This window comes from Scophthalmus maximus, chromosome 8, assembly GCF_022379125.1.
Source record: "Scophthalmus maximus strain ysfricsl-2021 chromosome 8, ASM2237912v1, whole genome shotgun sequence".
Taxonomy (NCBI): Eukaryota; Metazoa; Chordata; class Actinopteri; order Pleuronectiformes; family Scophthalmidae; genus Scophthalmus; species Scophthalmus maximus.
In genome coordinates, this window is record NC_061522.1 from 9,469,209 (window position 1) to 9,480,606 (window position 11,398).

The 11,398-nt window shown below is 43.1% G+C and overlaps 1 protein-coding gene across 2 annotated transcripts in view; it reads left to right on the top strand.

The window, feature by feature from the left end:
- Window positions 1-11,398, top strand: part of fbxo41 (F-box protein 41) — a 42,077-nt gene that overhangs the window by 26,463 nt on the left and 4,216 nt on the right. For both annotated transcript variants that reach the window (XM_035638178.2, XM_035638180.2), the window contains exons 5-13: window positions 1,423-1,496; window positions 4,522-4,904; window positions 7,561-7,799; window positions 7,915-8,030; window positions 8,509-8,661; window positions 8,781-8,876; window positions 9,002-9,120; window positions 9,670-9,828; window positions 10,124-10,239. In XM_035638178.2, the coding sequence (XP_035494071.2) occupies window positions 1,423-1,496; window positions 4,522-4,904; window positions 7,561-7,799; window positions 7,915-8,030; window positions 8,509-8,661; window positions 8,781-8,876; window positions 9,002-9,120; window positions 9,670-9,828; window positions 10,124-10,239 (1,455 nt within the window). The remainder of the gene's footprint in view (window positions 1-1,422; window positions 1,497-4,521; window positions 4,905-7,560; window positions 7,800-7,914; window positions 8,031-8,508; window positions 8,662-8,780; window positions 8,877-9,001; window positions 9,121-9,669; window positions 9,829-10,123; window positions 10,240-11,398) is intronic.

The following is an 11,398-nucleotide window of genomic DNA, read 5'->3' on the forward strand; positions in this document are numbered from 1 at the left end:
TCGACATGACAGGTACAAGTGTGGAGTCAGACGCTGGTTGGCACTCTGTTACACTGCGAGGCGACCAACCACACACCTTCACGACCTGGCTCAGCATCAGCAAGGTCGTCCCTTTACCTCTCAGGTCTTAGAGCCACATGAGTGTTTAAGTACCGACAGTGGCTGAGAACAAGAAGAAATGGAGCGAGCCTAAAGGAAAATTGAGTTCAGACCAAACACGTTTTACCAGAGTGGAGTCTTTTTTATTCCATCCATTTTTGGGAGATTTGTTCCTGCTCTGCTTTCACTGCTGACTGGCCGGGAAAACCATGGATGGTGTGTTTGCCCCTGTTTTTCTTCCCATGGTCCATTTCCACTGGCACGAAGCCAGAATCAGGCTGCTGTGCGAGTAAAGCAGAGGCAAAGAGAGGGAGTGACAGAGTGTTGTGTTTGTGCACATTTTTTCCTCTGCGGCACGTCGCCCGTCCGGCACACAAGCGTTATTTCAAACGCACATATACAAACACTACACACGGCATACTTAAATGCACGGCCGGCTTTGAGCGGCACGGAGGATTTTGCTCTCAGGCAAACAGACGTGAGTGAAAGTCAGATTGTACTCTCCCCACCGCCATCACATTGCATACACTGTTACAAATACACTCAAAGATTTGCGACAGCAGTACGTACTGAAATGCTTCTGTGGGAATTCCTGGTCTCAGTGGAATTCATCTTGAGGGTGACCCGTGTCAACACTGGGCCAAAACTTTTAAAAGAAAAGAAATATCAGAGTCAAACTGGGATGTCGTTTACCGAGGACATTCACGGACTTCGTCTGTGTCTTATGCCAAATGCCAAAATGATCCTAACAGTCCTCACAAGCTTCCTCTTGCCTAACCATCGTCTGTGAGTGATCAACACTTACTCAGACGCTTTAATCCGCTGTCATGTGCTCAAATCTGTGAGCTGAAGTTAGATGAAACCAAACCAGACAGAAATGCTTCTAATTAGAGAAGAAACCGTGTAGCTCATTTCAATATTGATTATACTCTTCATATTCGTCTTTTTGACCAACATCTGAGCTGTCAGAGCCCGTTTGAAAATGCTAAGGAAACCTCCCCATGGTAAAAAAAAAAAAGGCTACTAGTTCATTAGCTATTTGATTTTATTCCATTACAACTAATCAGTCTGTTTGATTGACAGACGGTTGTTTGATAATGACATAGAGAGCGTTTTGTGCTGAAGTTTTAGTTTATTCTCTTTATTATATGTTTGAATATTTTCAAAATACAAATTTCTGTATCCATCAAAACTCTCATACACTGTAGACATTCTTCAGTAGCACATAGTACTGAGTAACTGTGATGATGATGATGATGATGATGATGATGATGATACTTTCCTTTGTTTCCCTCCAATCTGTATCTTTGTGTTTCTCTCCAGAGAAACTCCAGCCTCTCTGGGAGCACCAGGGGCATGTACCAGGTGTCAGAGCGACGTTCCTCCCCCAGCACAGGGTAAGTCAGCACCTTGCCCACGGACAATCTCGCACCTTGTCCGACCTTGAGCGTAAATTGTAAACCATCCAGAGCACCACTGTGCCATAAGGAGCTTTACGATACAAAGGGAAGAGACCCTCATGTGCCCGAGACAGGATCATCCTAATTGCTATATTACAAGTGGCAGAATTAGACATTGGTTTTTCTTGTGCAGTGTTCTCTAGATGATTATATGAATGTTGGTGTATTTCCTGATGGTCAGCGGTTACGGGAGCTGTGAAACGTGCGTCTGTTTATTTGAAAAGACAAAAGTAGGTTTTTCTGGTCCAGCTGGAGATTTTTGTGGCTCCTGCCTGTCAGATGAATTTGGTGCAGCTCGTCTTTCTCACCCAGTGAGAGCTGCTGTAGTGAAACACAGCCACAGAGCTTTTAACCCAACACACTAAAGTGCTGGATGCCCCCTTTTGCCTTCAGGGTAGAACTTGTCGTTCCTCCGTGTAAATGTTTGCCAGCACGGCAGTAGCAATTTACAGCAACTCGGGAAAAACAATGAAAACAGAGAAAGTGCCTTGGTTAGAATGTGATTGACTATCTCCACAAACACTGTACATTACAGCACATTAGGTTTCTGCAGCAGCATCAGCTTAGATTCATGCAGTAATCTTTAGGTGCTCAAACAATTAGATTATTAGAAAACAATCTATAAAATGTTTTAATCAATTAATTGTTTGTTATTCGTCAAGCAAACATTTGCTTGTAATAGCTTCTTAAATTTGAGGATTTGTTACTTTTCTATGTTTTAAATGACTAATTTTGTAAATTTAGATATATTCTTGTGATATTTCAGACAAAACAATGAATCGATATGGTAAATAACAGTTAGTTGTGTCACTGATTTAACTCCAACAACAACAGATTTATTGAATCGTACGCCTCCTCATCTTACATGCTTGTTCACACATCCACATAAGGATTATTCATATGTACTACACAGTGTTGGACACGGTGACATGTGATGGAATAGATCCTGTTTTTGACCAGAGACTCTAATTCAGTCGCAGCACTGAGACGCAACATGAGGTGTGACTGGAGTATTTCCGGGTCTCTGCTGGAGATTTCAGACACATGGCCGCGTCATAATACTCTGACTAACACAGCTGTCGTCCCCAGTTGGTGTGTGTTTCCTAAGGTGATGTCACGCAAAACCTGTCAGGCCTTCCCCATCAGATCCCACACACACACACACACACACACACACACACACACACACACACACACACACACACACATACACATTGGCCCAATGACATCCCCTGAAGCCTCCTGTCTCTAGTTATTAATAGCTCTTCATCAGATAACGTTTTTGCGACAGTTGAGTGATTAATTGATATTGACCTCACCAGATATTTGTGCAATAATCATTATTCTACATGCGTCAATTTTGCACCAAAATATCTCAGTTTGTCCCATTTTACATTTTGTATCACTCTCTAATGATCAGTAATCTCATTTATTATATATTTTTTATACGTAATAGTTATTGGAGCTGTTTTGATATTTGTATAGATTTCATCTCATTGAGTCTTTTCCAATTGAATTACACTTTATTAGAGGAGCTGAAAATGTTACAATCCCTCCTATTTTTTCTGGCTTCTATGTAGTGCTTTATAATGAAATGGTCATATTATTTATATTTACTTTTTATCACTATTATATATTTTATCCTTTTTTATTGTCTTAATTCCTTTTTAATTTTTGTTCTACTAAAATTTTAGTGTTGATTTTTATTTTATTTTATTTTTAACTATATTTAACTGTATTTACCTTTTACTATATTTGTATAATTTATTGTGCCTTGTACTTTGTTATTGTTTTCATTGCTGTTTTTATTGTTAGTTTTTATTTTTATGTATCTTATATTATGTTAACTTCCCATGTTTTATTGCTGTCTTTTCAATTATTATTTATTTATTTATTTTGGTGCATTAGTCTCCAAATCCGAGTCTTAAATTCACTTTTATGGTCCCACGTTTAGTCAATCACCTGTAAAGCACTTTGAATTGCATATGGTTTCTTTGAAAGGTGCCATATAAATAAAGTCTCATTGACTGACTGACTAGAAAAGCTCTATATAAATGCCGCCCATTTAAATCTGTGACTGTCATCTTCCCTGCGTCCTGTTCACTTGGATGTGCTGAGAAGGGCTCTTCCTGCAGGATCACCTAGTCATTCACTTTCATTTTTATTCCTAAAATGATTTAAGCAGATGCCGTGGATCTCCCTATTAATCTGAGAGAAAGAGGATGGGGTTCTGAGAAGAAAAACATGAGAAAGGGAAAGAAAAATGTCCTACTTTTTGAGAGGCTGATATTTGTAACTGCTCATTACTCGTGCTGGCTAGGAGGTTATTTTAAGCTCTGTCACAGTACATATGTACCAGAGCTGCCCTCATTCTAATATAAATTCTCTGAAATGCAGCGGTTCTGTGTCAGTAGTACTGTACCGTCCTTATTTGTGGTTCATTTTTGGGTGGTTCACTCAAATAAATATAGTACCAACCCTACTGGTGAAAAGTTCGTTGTAGTGTAGAAGTCTTTGCTGATAATAATAAGCTTCTAAAGCCTGACTAATCCACAAATTATATTTTGTTTATTTCATCTGTGGAAAAACAAGTTTGACAAGGAAAAAAGTGTAAATGTCAGGTTGGGGTTTTACCAAGGTTTAAGTGCGGTCACTTCCTGGAGTCGTTTCCTTTACACACATTCCCTGGAAAAACCACAACGTTTTCACACATTGCTTTTTTAAGTGCAGATTAATGTAAGTCTGGCGGTTGTCTGTCTCTAGCTCTACGTCGTTATCGTTGAGTAATGAGTGTGCAAGATAAATTAATAAACATATTTTCCAAGATATGAAACTGTTGAGTCGTAGTCGTGTTGATGATGATCACGCTTTAGTCATTGACATGATCTTAGCTGTGTTTTCCTGTCAAAAGAAAAAAACGATTCACTCGTCATTTATGCCACACTTCCTTCTCTTGCTGCAGAGCATCGGGACGGATAAAGTCCGTCTCGCAGGGATCTGGCGGTTACGACAGTGACAGCGTCGAGATGCATCCCATGGAGGACTGTCCCGAGGCCCAGTACTATCACATGCAGTGTCGGCTGGGCGAGGGGGGTTACGAGCGGTCCCCTGGGTGTGGCGGCTCCAGGAACTGGGGTCTCCGCAAACAGGCCATCCAGAACTGGCAGCGACGACCGTACAGGAACAGCACCGAGGGCGATGAGGGAGACGTGTCGGACGTGGGCTCCCGGACGACCGAGTCCGAGGTGGAGATGTGGGAGCAGGAGAGGAGAGCCGTGGCTGAGGTCCAGCAGGCTGCCCCGCCCTATCCTCACCAGGGCAGGGCAGCATACCGCCCCAACACAGGTGAGGACTCTCTGTGAAGTTACTCAGGGCATGGAGCTGGTGGAGATGGACCACGCTGCAGCTCAGAGTCACAGGAGCCAGGGTTCACATAATGAAGGTCTTGAATTGACTCCTTAAGAGCAGTGACTGTGGATTTAGGTCTGGGTGAGATGCAGCCGCTGTGTCACCATCCACTGTGCAAAGTGAAGAATGATCAGCTGTGGATCAGACATGAGAATATACGGTGAGCTTAGAGAGGGAAGAGACCCCATATCTGACGCAGTGTGTTGACACGACTGTATAAACACTTCATGAGTAGCAGCAACACAAACACTCTTATAAATCTAAATATCTTGATTTTCTAAAGAATTTTTCCCATCCAATTCCTTTGCTAAACATGTGGTCACAGGGCAGAGGGTGTCGTGAGCTGTACACACCGCGTGAGGAGACAAACATGTAACTTTCAGCCACATCTTGGCCTTTTCCTGGTCTCCACAGTTACCCAGTTTCCGTGGAGATATTGAGATGATGATTATTCGTTAAACAGCTTGTTCCTTTAGCCAAGAATAAATCTTCAAGCCAGTTCAATTTTTCCAACTTTTTTAACAGTTTTGTGTGTTTGGGATTGTGTATGCACAAAAGAATAGATGCAGAAAGAGTAAAAGTAGTTTGAAATTGGTATTTTTGACTACGCTCAAAAAAGAAACGTTAATTCTTTATTGGTAATAGGGTGCCGTTTGTTTTATGCAAGTCTTTATGTATTTGTGCCATGTGTTTTGATTTAAAAAACAAACTAATGCTAAGCTGCCAAATATACAGTATATCTATATGCTACATTTGTCCTGCCGAGTTTCATAACGATACTACAGCAGAAAAGATGAGCTGTGTGCAATGTCTTTTTCCCCAATTTCGCTCGCTTTCTCTCTCTCTCGCTCCCTCTCTCTTTTTCTCGCGTTGTCCCTCGCACACACATTGACGGTCACGGTCAGACCGACCGCCAGCAGCACCGGGAGAAATCCTGCTTGCATCGGTGTCTGTTATCTTGAGTCGCGGAAGTTTCCACGATCCTCTGCAGGCAGGCAGGCATCAGCATAAACTCTGTAGATACGGCTTTTGCTGTTCACGCGACAAGCGTACAGTTCTCAGCAGCAGGCCGAGTCTGTACAAGCGTACTGTGTGCGTGCCCGACCAATCGGCTCCAAAAGTTAATAATCAGGCGACACCCTCCAAAGTAATATTCCTATCAAGTTTTGTGAAAATGCGTCCATGCGTTTTTCAGTTATTCTATATACACACACACACACACACACACACACTCCGCTCATTTGTCCGGATCTGCTCCAAAATGTAATGGGTTCTTGCTCGGGTCATACCCCACCCCTCCACAAAAGTTAATAAAAATGGGTTGAGTCGTTTTTGCATAATCCTGCTGACAGACAAAACAAGTGACGACAAACAAACGCCCCTTTGTTGGAGGTAACTAGAATAATCATACCACTGTAAGATAAATTCCCTTTTTTCCTGAGGTGTATTTTATTTAACACTAGTATGCTATGTCCTATACTCTCTTTGGGAGACATTGAGCATATTTGTATTTGTTCGATGCTGCTTGTCTGTTGCATCGCTCTCAGTTTCTCCCTCTCATGCGGAGCCTTGCCGTCTGTAACTGAGCCAAGTCCGACCGCCAATCATGCTCGCACATTTCCTTCAGATCCACCACAGATTGTACATCTCTCTGTTAACTTCCTGCCCTGCCAAGATCCTTAAACTCACTGCTGCTGCTCTCCATTTTCCTCCACCTGCTGTCGGGTTTCGTCCGAAAAAAAACCCAGGTTGGACCAAGGCAGACCGGGAAGGAGTGAAACTGGGCCAGAGCCCTATGACAAATTGGTATATACTGCTGTGACTGCCTTATTAGCTCAAACATTTTTCTCACGTCGCGCTCAACATGTTACTTGCATTCCTCTGCTCTGACGTACTTCTCCTTATTGGGAGAGTCTGTGCCAGGTTGTATCAGATGGTATGTATCTACAAGCACATTTTTTTCACACAGCATGTAACACACAGCTCCGCTTTTTTAGTTCATTTAGCAGTCTTGAGCGTAGGTGGTGTGTGAGAGAGAGCGAGGGAGAAGAAGAGGGAGAAAAAAAACAGAGTGAGAGTGTAAGCAATGGTTCATAGCCTTGATGGTTTTGAGCAGACGCCTTCCAAGGCCAAAGATGAAATGAGTCATCTAGGAGCAATCTTGCCGCGAGGGATAAGCCGGGCCTGGACTGGACACGTGGTCTCTGCCAATAGATGGATGGCAATAAATCTGAAAAGAGGGAGAGAAAAAAACAAACCTGTCATCTCATGTGGTGTCTTGTTGAAGGTTGGCGCCACCATGTGACAGAATATCTTTTAACACTGAAAGGTATTTACCTGAGTTCGTTCTCAAGAAATTAGCTTTTCCGAAATGGGCTTGTCTACAATAATAAAAGTATAAGTCTCAGTCAGCCTTATGAAAATTTACAATTTACACACATTTACAAGTCATTATTTCAAACAAAAAATGAAAAACATGCTGGCGTATGGTCCCTTAATCAAGCCTTTCATTTCAACAATCAGAAACATTCATTTTCTTTTAAATAAGACATTCCAACCCGCCAAAAAAAGACCTGGCTCTTTCTTCCCACAGGACGGTCGGATGGGGTCCACAGCAAGCCATGTCGTCATGAAAAGAGCCCGTCCAAGTCCAACGAGGTGATCAGTCCGGAGATCCTGAAGATGCGTGCAGCCCTCTTCTGCATCTTCACCTACCTGGATACCAAAACGCTGCTGAGGGCAGCGGAGGTCTGCCGGGACTGGAAGTTCGTGGCTCGCCACCCGGCCGTGTGGACCAGAGTGCTCCTGGAGAACGCCCGCATTTCTTCCAAGGTGAACACAGTGTGTGCAGTCGATAGCCGGCGGCGTTGCGAAAGCGGTGGCGTGTGCTGAATATGAATGTGTGTCACGAATATTTTTCCCGTTGTCACCGTGTCTTCTCTCTTAGTTCCTGAGCACGCTGTCTCAGTGGTGCACTCAGACGCACTCCCTCATCCTGCAGAACCTCAAACCGCGACAGCGCGGCAAGAAGGAAACAAAGGAGGACTACCTGAAAAGCACACGGTGAGACTCGCGTGCAGCAGGACAGACACAAGTAGGAACTTACAGCTGCACAACACATCACCCAGTTGACGGGAGGAACTTTACATATCGTGTATTGCTTTTGTAGAGGAAGCCAACAAGACGAGATAAAACGATTGCATGCCGACATTTTTTGAGCCATTTCATCGTGACCTGCATGTAGAATGTTAGTTTAGTCTTCATTGCTTTAAAGAAAATAATTTGACGTGTGTTCAGAAAAAAGGTAAACAGTTGTAGATGGCGTTTGAGGGAGAAAGTGTCTATTAAAGCTTGAAGACGTTTTTTTTTAAATGTTCCTCTCGCGTGCAGCATGTTGCCACAAACTTTTTTTTCCGGGGAACATTTCGTTCTGTACTGTAAGTGGCGGAAGTGCTGCTGTGAAGGACAGGAGAATGACTGTACTTTCTCCTCCGCTCTGTCTGTCTTTTCCCGTCGACCTTCACTTACATCTGCATCTAAGTGGCTGTCTGGAGGAGGGTCTGGAGGCGCTGCTAAAGGCCACAGGAAGCAACCTGCTGATACTGAAGATTTCACACTGCCCCAACCTGCTGACGGATCGCTCCCTCTGGCTGGCCAGCTGCTACTGCCGAGCTCTGCAGGCTGTAACCTACAGGTAGATCCGATTGTTGTTTTTTTAGAGTAAATGATCAATTTAATCATGTATCAACAGATTAATGTACCAAAAGACAACTGGGTTTCATGAATTGTGTTATTATATCTTTCCCGTTGCAGGAGTGCCACTGACCCAGTTGGCCAGGAGGTGATCTGGGCCCTCGGAGCAGGTTGTAGAGACATCATCTCCCTACAGGTGGCGCCACTGCACCCATGGTAATGTATGGTGAAATATACAGTATCTTTACAACTTTGATCATAACTAAATGCTCGTATGTGTTGTGGTGAATTCATGTCAGTTGAATCAGTGGATTCAGATGTTATTTCTCGTCTCTTTTCAGCCAACAGCCGGCTCGTTTCAGTAACCGATGTCTGCAGACTATTGGACGATGTTGGCCACACCTCCGCGCTCTCGGTGTGGGAGGGGCAGGATGTGGCATCCAGGGTTTGGCCTCGCTTGGTAAACGCTCCTTATAAAACGATTATTCAACAAGTAGTTATTTCTGTACTTTGTTATTCAAGTGTAAATGGGCAACATTTCACCTTTCTTCTCTTTCCAAGTGGTTTTACGTTTGGCGCCACTCTCACTTGAGGTGGCATTCACGTGAATTTTCCCAGTGGCGAAACTCCTTTTTCTGATTCCGACACCACGCGAATGCACCATAAGATCGTTTTCTGTTTTCAGCGCTATGATGAAGGCAGAGTAACCCCTCAAAGCCTTTTTTGTCACGAATGCACAGTTTTGCAGTTGCAGAAACCGTGACGGGACAGAAGTTACTTTTGATCTGCACCGGCCCCTGAATTCTTTTCCATTTGACACAGAAGAAAAATATCTTTTTTTTAATCACACGCAGCATAATAAAGCCTCAAGTATAATATTTTAATCCAAATGAGTGTTATTTCTGTTTTAGAAAAATAAGTGTGCACTCCAGGCATGATTGGTCCTTACATTTAAACAGGCCTTTATGTGCTTCATCTGTTTACTGCCTGTCAACACCACCACCACCAGCGAGGAACTGCATGCGTCTGCAGGTGCTGGAGTTGGACCATGTGAGTGAAATCAACCAGGAGGTGGCAGCAGAGGTCTGCAGAGAAGGCCTGAAGGGTCTGGAGATGCTGGTGCTCACCTCCACACCGGTCACCCCCAAAGCCCTGCTCCACTTCAACAGTGAGTCTACTGCACTGACTACAGAGAAACATTATATATATATATAACTATAACTATAACTATAACTATATATATATATATATATATATGCTTTGATTTATGTTATGGTTTCCTTTAAGGTAAAGGTAATTTTTTTTAAATCAGTCACCAACAATATTTTGCATTCTATTGGCTAGGCGACTAAAACAGTTTAAGTAAATGTGAATATTGAGACCGCCATAACTGCTATTGTTGTTTTACCATGATTAACTTAAAAACTAACGCAGATTAATGCCCAAATTGTCCTTCCGCTCAGGTGTTTGCCGCAACTTGAAGTCCATCGTGGTCCAGATCGGTATAGAAGACTACTTTGAGGACCCCAACAGTCCCGAAGCAAGAAAACTGTTTGATGAGATGGTTAACAAGCTGCAGGTAACGGTTCCCTTGAAAAACTGAGATGAGTCTCAGGTCTGATCTGAGACTCATCTCAGTTTGACAAACCGTCAGCTGGAAAACATGTTTTGCTCATTATTGATCTTCATTAATCATTGAGGTTATCTATTCCAAAAATGCCAAAAATTCACTGGTGCCTGCTTCTATTATAGCTTTTTCAGACGTGCACTGAAGTCCGGACATTTGCCTGAACTTTTCCAGCGGGGCTGTACATGAGAATGCAATGCATGGGGGGGGGGGGTCTCCCTCGGGAGAGTGAGTGGGAGCTTAATGTCATTCATTTTGATTGATGACATTATAAAATAGACTCAAATGCTTTGGGGTAATCATTCTTGGTCTTGAGGGTCTGGGGCCCCCTGGGCAGTTGCCCACTTTTCCTGGTTGGTAATCCATAAACTCATCCCTGTATTGGATAACCACCACTCCATCCACCCAGTGCAGTGTTGACTGTGCTCCGTAAACAGAGGTCTGCTCACCGTCTTAGCACGTTCTTATGAATTATGTTTATTTATTAACAGGTCCTCTGAGTTTTGCACCACTATAGCTACATGACTAACAGTTGAGTTAATAGTTGTTCAGAGGATGAGATGCATCTATTTTTACTGCAGCTCCTCACCGTTTAAACCATGACTCAGTCCTTCAGGTCCCAGTGATGGTTGGCTGTGGATGTGCGGCTGCTCACTCACTCGAAGAGACTCACTGTGAGAGGCTCAGGTCATTTTTTATAGTTGGCCACACACAAACAGATTTTTTTTAAGCGGTGAAATCCCAGATTTGACTTATGTTTAGTTTGTATGAGTCAGTTTACAGTGTGTTCTTCTTGGATCTTACTCTCGCGATGGCGGAGTTGCTCACAGCAGTTAGGTAACGTCTCCAAAAGCAGCTATAATTTATTTTTGTATCCCCCTCTTCAAGTTTGCTGTGAGAGGGAAGCCAGAGTTGTCTCCATGTTCAGTTGTGTCGAGGTGAATTACATGGAGCGAGGCAGTCGTCCTTAACCTGCTGCACCTCAGTGCTTTACAGTTTTTTTTTATATAACTTCCTTTTATATATCAGTTATTGTGCACACTTGCCGGAAGTAGAAATATAATATTTGGCCTCCAGGTATTTAGAGACAAGTCACACTTGTATTGTATGA